The 16,014-nt window shown below is 37.5% G+C and overlaps 1 protein-coding gene across 1 annotated transcript in view; it reads left to right on the top strand.

The window, feature by feature from the left end:
• LOC134798624 (zinc finger protein 3 homolog) overlaps nucleotides 1-16,014 on the top strand; it is a 30,361-nt gene that overhangs the window by 5,129 nt on the left and 9,218 nt on the right. The window contains exons 4-9 of the mRNA XM_063770989.1: nucleotides 6,927-7,160; nucleotides 7,790-7,927; nucleotides 8,900-9,027; nucleotides 10,660-10,734; nucleotides 13,434-13,566; nucleotides 14,731-14,864. Of these exons, the coding sequence (XP_063627059.1) occupies nucleotides 6,927-7,160; nucleotides 7,790-7,927; nucleotides 8,900-9,027; nucleotides 10,660-10,734; nucleotides 13,434-13,566; nucleotides 14,731-14,864 (842 nt within the window). The remainder of the gene's footprint in view (nucleotides 1-6,926; nucleotides 7,161-7,789; nucleotides 7,928-8,899; nucleotides 9,028-10,659; nucleotides 10,735-13,433; nucleotides 13,567-14,730; nucleotides 14,865-16,014) is intronic.

The raw sequence follows: 16,014 nt of genomic DNA, 5'->3' as shown, positions 1-16,014 counted from the left end.
TTTTACATACTAAAATATTATTAGGTACAATAGTAGTTTTGAAATTTCGTATATCTATTCAGTAAAACTTAATGAATATGATCGCATATTTATGACATAAATGACATTACATTAGAGTAGAAAAAGGCATACGGCCAGGCTTACGTACTTCTATGGATTTAAAAGCAAACGTTATACCTAGACAGTAACTTTCATAAGGTTAATCCTGTAAATTAGTGTTTAAACAAAAAAGTATTAATATTATAATCAATATTACCAATAACCCAGTCACAAACAAAACTAATAGTATTAGCCATAATTATCATTTGAATATAGTCATGTCTAATCATTTTCCTAAAACTGATGAAAAAGTACCCACTAGTTCAGTTTAAATTATCAAAATTTAGTAACCCTATAAATAAAGCAATGAGCACATGAGCAGGTAATGCAAGTACCTACTTAATGAAAAAATTGACAAGGTCATCCCACTTAAACACAAAAAAGGAACAATTATAAACCCGAAATTATACATAGTATGGAGCCGTATCTCTTACATTGAATTATCTAACACTCGTATAAATATCCATTAGTTGTGGGCGTAACGTACATTTAGCACTCAAAAAGCTACTGCAAAGAGGCGTAACGTACAAAAAATTACCACATATTTAATCAAATTTCCGATGCAAAAGGGCGTATCGCACATAAAGTTGGGAGTTACGCAGTTGAATTCGCAGATCCGGCCAAATGCGTTGGAAAATTGTGTTCAAGCATTGATTTTTCATAGGGCTTAAAATATTTTTTTCAAGTTATCGAGATTTTAAATATATTATTCGATAGAGAAAAAAATACTGAGTATAACTGCATTTTCGCAATTTTGTCCCTTACGCCCTTTGAGCCTACGGTAGTCGTTATATACAGTTTTGTTCAGAATTCCAAGCGCTTTCGTTCTGTATTTTGAAAATTTCGATATCTCTTAAAAAGTTGCCTTTATGACCCAATTTTTGCACTATGAGCTTGCAACAACAGCTTATCACAAGGGGCGTAAATGACCAGGTATAAATTAGAAATTCATAGATATTATCGTAAAGGTTACCGCTAAATATAAATATTGTTGTAAATGACTTACATGTCTTTTGTCGTCCGACTACGGCAACGCAAAAGGAGGGTTATGATTTTGACCGGTATGTATGTGGGTATATAATTATGTATGTTCATCTGTTCGCTCATAACTTCTAAAGTACTCATTATAATTTGATAAACGATATGTCATTCGAATCGTCTTAATCGTCCGCTGGTTATAGGCTATATGACGTCACAAAAAATGAACACTGCGCCCTCTAGAGGTCATAAAGTCACGAACCAAAAAAATAAATAAAAACTTTTTACAAAAAAAGCAAACCGACTTCAAAAAGGATGAAATAAAATATTATCCTTTTTGAAGTCTATGCGTTACCAACTGATATGTTTGAAGTCGGTGCCAAGCCAATTTTTAAGCATACCATGACTTTGGTGCAATTCGATAAGGATTTACCTACGTTGGATTGCCTTACACGACGACAATGAACGTACTTTCTGTAGGTACAGTCGACGTTAAAAATATGTTTACACTTTTCGCCTTATTACAAAGGAGTAAGGTGCAAAAGTGTAAACATATCATTGACGTCGACTGGACCTAAGAACACACCTCAGAACACACGATCAAACCTTCTTGGCGCAGTCTGTACCATGTTTGTCGGCACATTAGTGTAAATATAAATGCATTTTTTTGCCGTCGTATTTTTTAAAGAGCATTTCTTACTAATGCTCGAACAGTCTATAGCACGCAAGTGTGGGATTGGGACTGAGTTATTTCCCGTCCCTTATCCAGAGGACTACATTTGAAACAATAAAAAAATTCAAGGAATTTACCTTCTTGCCAAATTTCACCTAAGGCGGTTCAGTTATTTAGCCACGAAAAGGCGACAAAGAGGCAGTCAGAATTCTTTACACATTTATAATAGTTATTAGTACAGTTCTAATGGGATTTATAGCCATAAAGCTGATTATTTTTGTCTGGTATTGTTACTACTTGGCTTGGCACCGACTTCAAACATATCAGTTGGTAACGCATAGACTTCAAAAAGGATAATATTTTATTTCATCCTTTTTGAAGTCGGTTTGCTTTTTTTGTAAAAAGTTTTTATTTTTCCATTTTTAGTTTTAACGCATTGTTAAGAGCGCGACGCATGAATGAAAAACAAGATCATGTTTAACACTAAATTCGTGTAAGTACCTATTACTTTAGTAAATAGAAATCAGGAATTTTCTCGAGTCCGTCTGGGAAATTATAATTCCTGTCAACTAAATCCATCCGCCCGCCCCGCCACTGACCCAATCTCTCAGCCCCCCGATCACTCAACCTCACAGCACATCAACCCCTGATCCAGGAATCCCTCGATCCTGAACTATCAACCCTTCAACCGCCATTCCCCGACCCCTTAATCCCTGACCCCTTAACTCCTAACCCCCGATCAGTAGCCTTACCAGCTTACCACGAGTTTGACATTGATATATTCGCTAGCATGTGTGTAACTTACTTCCTATGCATCTCGCTTGTACTAACCTTAATGTGAGCGAGATGCATAAAAAGTTACATTTAGATGCATAAGACTTTAGCGAATATGTCAATGTCAAACTCGTGGTAAGGCTACAGTTGCAGTACATCAAATTGGTGGTTTTCGGAAGAAAATGCTCGAGTTACTTTAGAAAACCCCGAAATTACTTAACACGTGCCTTTAAAAATTGAGGAGTTCCCTCAATTCCTCATGGATTCCATCATCAGACCAGAACCAAAAATAATACGGAAACACCTTGGAGGTAACTTCTTCCAAACAAAAAAAAGAATTACTCAAATCGGATCACAGGTGCCGGAGTAATCGCTTAACATACTTACATTTAAAGAAATCATCATCATTATCATCAAAATAATCATCATCATCAGGTCTACTTCATCAAATTGGTAGTTTACGGGAGAAAATGCTCGAGTTGCTTAAGAAAACGCCCAAAACACCATGCATGTGCCTTTTAAAATTGAGGAGTTCCCTCAATTCCTAATGGATCCCATCATCAGAACAGAACCAAATTAAAATGGGACCAACTCGGAGGTAGCTCCTTTCAAACAAAAAAAGAATTACTCAAATCGGACTACGGATGTCGGAGTAATCGGTGAACGTACATAGAAAAAAAAAAAAAAAAAAGATAGCCACAACCGAATACAGAACCTCCTCCTTCTATGAAATTGAAGTCGGTTAAAAATAAGTAATGATGACGTGTTGTATATCGTTTGAAAGAGCTCAATTAGCACATTTCAAATATATAAATATTGTTAGCTTTTGCTTTCAAAGCATTTACGCTAAAAGTTTTTTCGGCAGTTATCTTTGTTCATGGGCGTAAAGGTCTAGAATGCCTAATAAATAAATAGTTTAATGGGTCCTTTATTACTAAAATGTAATGTTTGGTCTTCAAATTAAAAACCTCAGCTCGGTGTTTTTCAACAACTATCATCGTTTTACTCGCAGTGGAATTTCTTATAGTATATTATACATATAATTTCTTATATTCTATAATATCGTTGTTTATCGACTAAGTGCCAGTTGCACCAACCACATTTGACAGACTGATCAACATCAGCCGGCGCGCCCCGGCGCTTTATTATGAAACTTTCCATCGTATGGCCAAGGCAAGCTGCTGGTGAATAATTCTGGCTACGAGATTATGTCTGTGCAAGTACTCGCCGTTAGCAAGATGAAAACAACCGGAAATAATATGCCTGTGTTTTTTTTATTATCACTATATTATCAAAAATATAACCTAGATATACCTGGCATAATCAACTACCGTTTGATACATTTTTAAGCTTCGTAACAGTAAATTATGCTGAGAAGAGTTAACATGTGTACCGTGACTGGTAACTAATACACCCCGAATGTGGTATAAAATAGTCTGATAACGTAACTTACGACCCCCTAATAAACAAGATTCACTAAATTATCAATAATTTCATGGGCGTAAAGAGGCGAAAACAGGTTAACGAGACTAACATTTTGAGTACTATTCCAATACACATCAAAAACATTGCTCGATAAACAACAAAAATATATTATAAACATTTAAAAAAAAAAACAGTTTTTCGCGTCTCCTGAAAAGTAGCATTTTGTCCTTTACGCCAATGGAACCAAAAGGTATCGTATAATCGTAATAATATATATTACTAAAATTAATAAAATCAGTCTTTGTATTGTGTATCAACAAGGTACATATTATAGTTGCACATGTAAGTGCAAATATTTTCATTGCATTCAATTCATGCTATGTTGTGGGGGGCGTGGCTAACGATAATCGCAAGCCAACATTCTTTCTCATGATTATACCAACCCGGTGGAGGCCGTATCACCAAAATAATTAAAACAATTATTCTGCTCCTCAAACGAACATTTTTTTTTTCAATAACTTTTTTTATTTATGAAGTCTTGTACCTATTCAATGTACACCATCATCATTGTAATTGACGTTGCTTGCCACGCTTTATACATCACAAAATTAGCAATACATTGCATCTTAAAATAATCTTAAAAAGTGTACTAAATATCGAATATAAGTTATTTTTAAAAGTCGCTGATGTGACATTCTCATTCAAAAGGTAGGGACCACTTTGTCGTTTACCATAAAGACGAAATTTTATTGTATCTTTATACAAATAGCCTGTCAGAGAGTCCTTATGGCAAGGATAAAGTGCTACATTTTGATTGCGAACGTCACGAATGTTGGTCAGTATGAGGAGCCTACATTATATTTTTAAATATACTTACAACATACTTACTCCCACACTATGAAAAGATTGAATGTAATTATGCCTCCGAATGAAATAAATACACTGTAATGGCTCATCTATACGATAGGCCAACGCCGGCCACTCCAAGGGACGCATTTATGCGTTAGAGGGAGCAAGTGATATTGCTATCTCATTCTACCGCATGGTTGCGTCCTTTGGAGTGGCCGGCGTTGGCCCATCGTGTAAAGGGGCCATAATGTTCATCTAACAAGCACCTTACCCGCGTAGGTAGCCTTCCCCGCGTACGCCGTTCATGCAAAGTTTTATTTAGCCAAATAGTAAAAAACCGTTGTTGAAAATGACCCAAATTATGAATGTTGTCTTGATGTGGCATTATAATAATGTAGACGTAAACTTAATAACATGATTTTTTTTTGTGGCAGATACATGATGTTTATAAGAAAAAAAAATATTAAAAATAAAACCGGTGGATGAATTTGACACACATTTGATGGAATAACATATTATAATATCCTGTGAAGTACAACACTTCACTTACCGACTATAATTTTATTTTAGGCATTTTAGGGTCACTATTAGGTATTTATTAAATGTCATTATACCCGTGGATACGTGTGTACGTCGGAAGCCACTTTGCTTTTACAGGGAAACAAAGAATTTCATCTCGAATATTTTTTTTTACCAAATGCTGTTTAAAAAAAGAAATACCTAAATTTCTACCTAAGCAAATACCTAGGATGACACAAATTATTATTATTAGGTTTGGTATGTGGTCTGGAAACTATATGTAAAAAACAAGCAACATTAATAATCTTATAACTTCAAAAGTTATTGCTACCGGACTAATAGGATCATAACAGCAGTATTATTATGAATATTCATACAGTATAGTACAACTCTGTACTTAGGTACTTTATGACAAAGTTCTACAAACCTATCACAAATATCTGAACACGCTACTATTGTGAAGGCGATAGAGTGCGTGTTCAGATATTTTGAGCACCTCGGCCGCTCGATATATCTGATGGCGACGGTACTTATAGGTATTCACTATGATTTTAGGTGTTTGCTGCTGTCTTAGAAAAAATATTTATTTTATTTTATTTTATTTTATTTTATTTATTTAAGGATCACCAACGGATAATACATCTACACAATTACATAGAAACAAGGACATTTAACAATAACAGATGCTTAGCCACTTATAGGTGACCACAGCTCACAATAACAGATGCTTAGCCAGCCATATTGAACATCAAACAGTATGTATAGTGTGTAGCTTTCAAATAGAGCTCGACGGCTAATCATATTGTCTATTGTTAAGTAAAACCGCTCGTGCCACGTGCCAAAACCATCTGCATAAAAAATACGTACTTACCGAAGTACTTACTGAGTGCCGGCGAGTCGAATGCTACAGAACCAGTCCAAAATGTGTCATCGAGATGCGTAACAAAGGCGCGTTATCGGAGAGCGCGCCTACACTGGTTTTTTGAGCGTTGGACTAGCCCGCGCTCAGGTGCCAAATAGAATAATTAAGACCCTTTTTTGCAGGTAAGTAGCACGTGCGGGTTTACTTAACAATAGACAATAGGATTAGCCATCGAGCTCTATTTGAAAGCTACACACTATACATAATTAGGTCTTGAAATTCTCTAATTTTTTAACTTCGAAACTTTGTAAATTTTGTTATCATAGTAACAACAGTACATTTGATGCTCCATTACGACACCCTGTGCTACAATTTAGCACATTACGTAACTACGTTGAAAATTTAAAGGGCCCTATGTACTTCCTGTAAAACGTTGTACGATACACGTGCGAATAGGTAACTCGCAACTCGTGTCGATTTAAAATTCGCCACTCTTTGCGAATATCCTATTTTTCGCACTTGTATCGTAAATTACTATTACTACTACTATTACTTATTTAAGTATTGCATTGCATACCCGAAATGGGTAATTGTTGAAACTAATTGTATCATGATTACCATCCACAAATGTACACAGTACTGCAATAAATCATTCTTATTCTTATTCTTACTTTTGGACCAGACTTTTAGTTGTACAAGAAACGAAAAATAAAATGTCATTATAAAAATGCTTACTATCTATTACAGGCAAAAACCGACATACAAATGACCCTGGATTCCGAAGCCCCAGAGGCCGCAGATGCCTCAGAAGCCCAAGAGGCCTCAGAGCTCCCAGAGGCCCCTAAAAAGAAACGAGGCCGGCCTCGGCTGTCGGAGGCCAAGAAAGAAGCGAAGCCAAAATCCCGACGGACTCGCAATACTGGTGGTGTGGGCGTGGATGATATAGATCTTGAGGAGTATGTCACGGTTGTTAAGTTGACTGTAAGTATATGGTTAATATGTACACAAAATCTACGTTCCGCCGAAACGAATTGCAGGCCTATAATGCTCGTTGATATCTTTTGTTCTATTTTTTTGTTTTGTCTTGCGATGACGTGACTGGTCTAATTCATTATTAGTCTACTGAAATGTTGTATAATGAACTCATTATAGTTGAGTTAAAAGCTTCATTGAAAAATGCGATTATAGTTTAGTTCAGACTACAGATTCTTAATTCAAACATTATAATATTTATCGGAGCGACCAAGGAGTTCACAATGGGGTTGGCAACTGTCAAAGGTTTGCATAGATGGCGCCATCATAGCTTGCCCCTTTTTCTATGAGATTTGGCTTAAAGGACTGGCATCCAGGGTATTAAAAAAACAAAAATTTTACACAATTCTAGGGATTGACAGGGCAAGCTATGATGGCGCCATCTGCTAAAAACTTCCACCGGCCAACCCCATTAACTGAACAAAACAAAGCCTCTACTGTTAAAACATTAAAGTGCACGTTCAGATATTTTTGACCATTTTGGCCCTCCGATATATCTGATGGCGACTGTACATGCTCAATCCAGGCGGGTTTCCCTCTTCGGACCATGTTTTACTAATTATTTACTTTCTTGACAGCCGGAAGAGCAACTAGAGGAGATAACCAAACGCCAGCAGTCCTCAAACTATCTTAATGCTCCGTTCCAGTGCAATCTCTGTTATAAAGGCTTTATAGACGCGTTGGCTTGGAAACATCACGTGGGAAAACATGATCCAGTTAGTATTTAACATAAAAAGCGGCCAAGTGCGAGTCGGGCTCGCGCACGAAGGGTTCCGTACCATTATGCAAAAAACGGCAAAAATGACGTTTGTTGTATGGGAGCCCCACTTAAATATTTATTTGTTTGTTATAGCGGTAACAGAAATACATCATCTGTGAAAATTTCAACTGTCTAGGTTCATGAGTTACAGCCTGGTGACAGACAGACGGACGGACGGACAGACGGACAGCGGAGTCTTAGTAATAGTGTCCCGTTTTTAGGGTTCCGTACCCAAAGGGTAAAACGGGACCCTATTACTAAGACTTCGCTGTCCGTCCGTCCGTCCGTCCGTCCGTCCGTCCGTCCGTCCGTCCGTCTGTCACCAGGCTGTATCTCACGAACCGTGATAGCTAGACAGTTGAAATTTTCACAGATGATGTATTTCTGTTGCCGCTATAACAACCAATACTAAAAACAGAATAAAATAAAGATTTAAATGGGGCTCCCATACAACAAACGTGATTTTTGACCAAAGTTAAGCAACGTCGGGAGTGGTCAGTACTTGGATGGGTGACCGTTTCTTTTTTGCTTTTTTTTTGTTTTTTTTTTTTGCATTATGGTACGGAACCCTTCGTGCGCGAGTCCGACTCGCACTTGCCCGGTTTTTTTTTTATTTAGGGTCCCGTAAAAAGTCCCAAATGAGAATTACCTACTTAGAAATTTAGAACTTGGTTAACCTTTTCGACGCCGTGTCAAACACTAAAGCTGTCACTCGGACGCCACGCCACCGAAGTGTCAAAATTGAAATTGAACTTTATGCGCATATGCACGTAGGTCTATGTTGCTCTGTGGTCTGTGACCGATTAATCGGTCTTTGGCGTTGAACCTGCGGTGCGGATATATCGGTCATTGGCGTCCAAAAGGTTAAAAGGATTCCCTATTATTGAAGTCAATTAATTACTAACAGCATTTTTTTTTGCATCTACAGAGCGCAGGGGAAGTGGAGTGCAAAATTTGCAAGTTCCGTTTCCGGTCCCGGCGCGCGCTGCAGAAGCACGCCGCCAACCACGAGAAGAAATACGCCTGCCGCTCCTGCCCATATATCTCCAAAACCACGTGCGTATCTTAATTTCTATCTCTATCTCTCTCTCTTTAGCCCTTATCTACCCTTCGGGTGTAGGCCTCCTTCATTTTACGCCATTCGTCAAGGTTCTGTGCGACCAGGAGCCACTTCTTCCCCGTAGTCCATTTGATGTCGTCGTCCCAACCCCAAAGCATTTTGGGTCTACTTTGGGGACGCTCCTTCCCCCATGGTCGCCACTCGAGTAGTGGTTTACTCCACGATTCGGTCTTTCGTGCTATATCGTACGTACCTTACTTATAAACAAAGATATATGTGACTCCGTATAAGATAAGTAAAGTCTAAATAAAAAAACCGGACAAGTGCGAGTCGGATTCTCCCACTTCCGTACTTTTTAGTATTTGTTGTTATAGCGGCAACAGAAATACATCATCTGTGAAAATTTCCACTGTCTAGCTATCATAGTTCATGAGATACAGCCTGGTGACAGACAGACAGACGGATAGACAGACAGACAGACGGACGGACAGTGGAGTCTTAATAAATAGGGTCCCGTTTTTATCCTTTGGGTAGGGAACCCTAAAATACGTGCCTGGGATCAAGAAAAAGTTATTCTCGATTAGATGGCGCTACACTAGCCTAGCATATACAGTGAAACCTGGTTAAGTGGGACCTGGATAAGTGAGAAACCTCTATAGCTGGGACTCATTGTGCGGTCCCGACACTTTAGCATTGAATTACCTCTGTTAGTGAGATAAAACGAACCTCTATAACTGGTATTAGTTGTTGTGATTTTATAGTCACATTTACCTCTATAATTGAGACAGAGAGTGTATTTTACCTCTTTTACTGAGACTATATTTATAAGATTACATTTTCCTAATTGTTTTTTAGAATTTTATAGGAATTGCCTCTGTATCTGAAATAACGTCAATCTATGACCTCTCTAACTTGGACTTTATTGATCAATTTCCGTATTCTCACTAACTCTTAGTCTATCCACAAATTCCGCATTAGCTTAATTATGTCTAAACGACTTCCAAGTTTGATTTAGTTACTTTATGTAGTTAAGACTATCGAAACGAAAGCTGAAATCTTGATAAGTAACACGAATAAACAAATTTTCATTTAATAAATTTCTAAGACGCAATTAAGTCCATATCAAATTTAATTTTATTTTAAAATGTCTATTCTTTGGAGAATCATTCAAAATAAATTCAAATAAATATTTAAACGGACTTAAAATATATTTAGGGAAAAGGATTATTTTACTTTATTTATTTTTAAAGATAATTACAAAATACCTTATTAACCACCTCTATAACTGAAATATACTCTATTCTCACCTCTATTAATAGAACCCTCTGTAAATGAGACAGAAATTTATTTGTACCTGGCTAACTGAGAGACAAATCTGCTCGTCCCTTGAAGTCTCACTTATCCAGGTTTCACTGTACTCGGGTAGATGGCGTTGGCGACACCGTTTGATATTTAACAATTTTAACACATATCAGTGAAAGAACATGGGTCAAAGTCATATATTCTAAAAGTTCTAAAAAAAAAATCATTTCTCCATTAAATATTTCTTTTTATGTTTTCATAATTTTGCGGCCTTCGAAGAGTAACATATTATTGCAGGTGACTGTACTAGATGTTTTGTGTTGCAGAACGCAAGCGAAGCAACATCAGCGATGGCATAAAGGAGTTACATACAAGTGCCAGTACTGCGACGAGATATCGACGTAAGTCTTTTAATTACCTACTGAATTTGAAAAAGCGCTGATAATTTCATCTGTCTCTCTCTACACTGTTATCGGGGCGCTTCTTGCATCTCTTTCCTCAATATGTCAAACGAAAGTGACGCAGCGACGCAACACAATAACAGACCACGAAGTGGCTGTATAATAGTGTGTGGATAAGGGTGGTATTCCACCTGTCCGCGACGCAAATACACATTATTGGACAGATGGAATACCATCCTAACCATGGTATGATATGAATGTGTTAGTTGGTGAATGTGGTTCTTTAATGTGCGTTAAAAACCGACAGAATTTTAAAAAACACTTCGTCAGACTTATATCTACCGGGATACGGACTGTGATTACCTTTTGTATTGTTTTCTAGCTCCAGATATTTCGACGCAGTTACATGCATGGGGCTATTCATAAATTACGTCTTTTAAATTAGGGGGGGGGGGGGGGGTTGGACATCGGATGACGGTAGCATGAAGTAGGAGGAAATTTGAAGCATGATTTTTGGATGATTATAGGGGGGGGGGGGGGGTCAAAAATCGATGACGTAAATTATGGACAGCTCTTTCCTTCCCCTTATATAGCAAACAAAATGTCACACTATACTCTTTAATTCTCAACAATCATGGTCATTACAGGACCTAATTAATAAACATAAAACCTCTTTAACCGTAATGGCATTTTGATTACGAAGAAAATAAACTGTCAAACTCACTGAAATATGAAACCTATGGAAGTGAAACGTCAACGAATAATGCGTGCCACTGTGACGTCATCTTAGGACTAAACATGGCGGTTTTAGTGCTGCCCAGAAGATTTTTACTGTTACTAGGTTTTATCGATACATCGATACCTTTTTAACGTTCTCGGCTCATTTTATTTAAAATACTAAGTATGTATTATTTGTGCAGTTTATGTTTTAATAGGAAGTAAGTAAATAAATAAAAATTCTTTATTAGTATATTGTTATGTGAAAAGATACTTTGATTGAGTAAGATGTGTGGAGTCTAGGACAATTTCGTGCTTCAAATTTGACAGGTAAACGAGATGACGCTGTACTACTCAATACATATTGCGATTTTTGCGGTAACACTGATTTTCAAAAGTTGACGTTTGACAACTTAGTGACCGCAAAACACATGGCGCAGTACAGCGCCATCTGTTTTGGATGTCAGAATAAGTGAACGTGTTTTTCTTGGACTTTACCTCTCTATTACAATCAATTTTGTTGTGTTGCTAACCCTGAAGTCTGTAACACACTACCGCACTGCACCTCGACCTTGGTGCGCCGTATCTATAGCTGGTCAAGCAAATCTTGTCAGTAAAAAAAGGCGCGAAATTCAAATTTTTTTATGGGACGATATCCCGTCGCGCCTACATTTTTTAAATTTGCCGCCTTTTTCTACTGACAAGATCTGCTTGACCAAGTATATAAGTGAGAGCGATACAAAATTCAAGCTTATTAAGCGACGGGTGAAAAAAAAACAAAACACCTTCAGAACATTTTTTTATTACAAAAATAAGGAATGACTTCCGCTCTTCAACTTCTTCTACATTTATTCAGCAAATAGGCCACAAGGGCATTTTTATACGTCAACATTGAACTTACATACAAGCAAAAATAATAACAATACATTAACCATTTTATAAATTACAACTATATGTATATGGTCTCTTAATGTCGAATTATATAAAAAAACTTTAATAATGATAAAAAAGGCCCGCAGGGCAGCTTGTGGAGTAACGACCCCACGGACCCGAGTGCTCCCGAGAGTCGGTCAGGGTCTCCATCTCCAGCTCTTTCTTTTTATGTTCATTTCTTGGTAAGCTATAAAAATGATTTAATTATTAAATTAAGATAATTTAGTTGGTTTGAAGCGGGGTAGCATGATAAAATAAGAAAATATAAATAGGCAATCATAATATATCGATATCAAAGTCGATAAATAAAGTACAACCCTAGCTGAAATGTTTACATTATTTAAGCGTAAAAATATAGTTAAATAAATCCAATCACTTCATGATCTATAACTGCACAGAAGAACCTTGCTATTTATAATGTGAAACATCCTTAAATTTCCCAGGAACATTAACAATAACCAATATTTTTCATGTAAATTATAGCGTACCTGTGTATGGTTAAAGATGGCTGATTTGGTGGTTTTCTTATGCCGCACCCTAATACACTACACACTGGCATATTCGCGACGTAATTATTCACATTTGGCTTCAATTATTTTCAATCACAAGCAAAATATTGAAAGATAATTAATAATTTTAATTTTCACCACGACTTTTTGACAGGACAAGTACCGGCTGAACTGACAGACAATGACATTTGGGTGACTAAACATGGCGGATTTTCGGCCGCATTAGGTATTTACGTATTTTCATGGAACACTTTATGTCCGTACTGAAATACTGTCACCTTTTTTTGCTATGGGTTACAGTACTGAGTACATGATGACATTCAATTTGACACAGAATATCGGTAGTTTAGTATTCTAATTTTAGGGTGACCATGCATGTCGTGAAAAAATTAATAACTTTTTTTTTCAACACGACTAGAAAATTAACGTTAACCTCACTAATACTGATACGAAACAGTTGCTTATAATTAACGATATGCGCAGTGTTAGTCCTGCTCACGTCTCCTGAATCAACCTGTATAACGCTATGTGTATTTCCAGTAAATGGACGTCGTACCTAAGCCACGTGCGAATCAAGCACCCCTCAGAGTTCATATGCGGCGTGTGTGGATACTCTTACGTCAGCAAGCTCGGGCTCGCCATGCATAAGACCATGATGCATAAGGACTATGTTGTAAGTACTTTCATTTAAGTAGCAGCATGGATGAATAAAAAAAAACGACACTGACTTCACAAAATCTCGTTCCTCCAGTATTCAGGTTATTGTAATATTGGCAGATGGCGTAACTGGGCCATTTTATTTAAAGTCGTTCCCTACACTTTTTTTTCAAAATTGGGACATTTATGTTATTTCTACTCAGAATCATGATCTCTTTTGATCCTAATAAGAGAAAAAAAGTGTTCCAAGATTTCCATACATTTTTCGATCTTTCCATTCCGAAACCGCCATACAAAGTCTATGAAAAAATGGTAACGGAATGGGGAAAAAACCTTGGGACACTTTTTTTCTCCTATTAGGATAGAAAGAGCTCGTGATTCTGAGTAGAAATAACATAAAAAATCCCAATTTTGAAAGAAAAGTGTAGGAAACAACTTTAAATAAAATGGCCCAACTAACGCAGCAGGTCTGAGTTCCAACTATTTTAAATAAATAAAACCTTTATTCAGAAAAACATAGTCATACATTTAACATTAGGTTAATAATATCTTATAAAGTAAGACTTTTTAATGACTTCCACCTGAACTAGGAAAATCCTGTATCTCAGGTAGAAAAAATAATAATAAATGAATTCCATAAAGGCTAACTTAGCGCCACTTGCACCATTCCACTAACCCGGGGTTAACCGGTTAAACCTGGAGTAACCATGGTTACCAGTACAATTTGACGCTGGGTTAACGGTTTAACCGCTTAACCCCGGGTTAGTGGGATGGTGCAAGTGGCCCTTATGAGTTAAATTTGTGTTCATTTAGGTAGGTATCAGTTTGATATGTTTACATTCTAGAATTATGGCTAAATAATGATTATGTGCTTACTATAAAAACAAACCATATAATTATATAATTAAGTACATTTTGTTCATGTTCAGCGCTTAGACCTCTGGTTTGGGGTTCGAATTGCGCAGCGTGTAGACACTGTCAGTCTTGATTTTGATAATCTGTGATGTTTTCGGCTTACTTAGGCCCACTTGCACCATCTCACTAACCCGGGGTTAAGCCGTTAAACCGTTAACCTAGTGTCAAATTGTACTGGTAACCATGGCAACTTCAGGTTTAACCGGTTAAACCCGGGTTAGTAGAATGGTGTAAGTGGGCCTTACTGAATTGCTTTTTATCCCAGGAAAAGACTGAACCGGATGCCGATGCAGAGCCGGGCCCGTATTGCCAGGAGTGCGACGTACAGTTCGTCACAGAGGAGGCGTGGAAGCGACACATGGTCACCTCCGCCAAGCATGCACCCTCTAACGACTTCAAGTTAGTATACTAGACATTATTGCAAACACATAAGGTACTTTGTGGTATAGTATAGGGAGACAGATTGTTGAGTTAGTAGTTTAGTAGTAAACGGACCATTAGATAGAGCGCATGTGTTTAATTTAATAACCCCTCTACTCCTCTCGTCACCTCATGGCGACCGTGACACGTTTTGCTTACTAAGACTTTTTACTACTCGCGGACAATGGCTAGTCACCTTCGGAAACCGCTCGTGCCCACGCGCAGTCACGTTACGGACAGCAAAATTAAATATCGTAAACATGGGGAAACAATGTTCCAAGTGTGTTTGTGAGCAGAAGAACGAGGAGGCCGTAATAAATCAACACGGCGACGGCGGCCGCGCGGATTTAGACGCCGAGACCCACCATTACAACATAAATATTATGGTGGCCACGCTACTGGCCATCTGCGTCGCGACCGTCGTCATCCTCGGGATTCGACAATACTTCAAGTACCACCGTGGGATGGTACAGCGGGAGCTGCCCAGGTTCAATCGCATGCGACAACGAGCATCGTTGGTCCGACGTCTCCGGGGCCAGCAGCCAGCCGATGAGCAGCAGGAGCAGCCGGCGGAGCCAGCACCCATCTGAAGGCCATGTCGTAAGAAGACATCGATTTTAATTTAGATTAACATAAAAAGGTCCGTATATTTTACGTTTTTATTATACCAGATAATTACAGATAATTAAGTAATTTTCTTTTGTACGAATGAATTTTATAGATGTCAACTGACCTTCAGTCCATATATGAGCGATTGGAAAATATAAGAATTTCACTAAGAAAATTAGGTAAGCGAAGGGAAAAGTACCAAGAAAATGTTCACGTAAAGTTTCAACGCGCTACTGAATTATATGAATGTTACAAATCGATTATATTAAATGAAAATGAATGTTCTGAAGAATATTGTTTAGGTTATATATTAGATATTTTAGTATATAGGATCGAAGAATCCTATGAGAAAATTAAGACTTATTGTAAGTTAGATACGAACATATCGGGCAAAAAGCCCACTATTTCTGAAACTACTTGTAAACAAACTAGAACAATGGAGAAATTTGACTTAAAAACGGCGGCAAATTTGGTTCCTGTTATGGACGGAAAAGAAGAGACAGTAGAAAAAATTATAGAT

The sequence above is a fragment of the Cydia splendana genome, chromosome 17 (genome assembly GCF_910591565.1).
Source record: "Cydia splendana chromosome 17, ilCydSple1.2, whole genome shotgun sequence".
Lineage (NCBI taxonomy): Eukaryota > Metazoa > Arthropoda > Insecta > Lepidoptera > Tortricidae > Cydia > Cydia splendana.
This window is presented reverse-complemented; position numbering and strand designations above follow the sequence as displayed.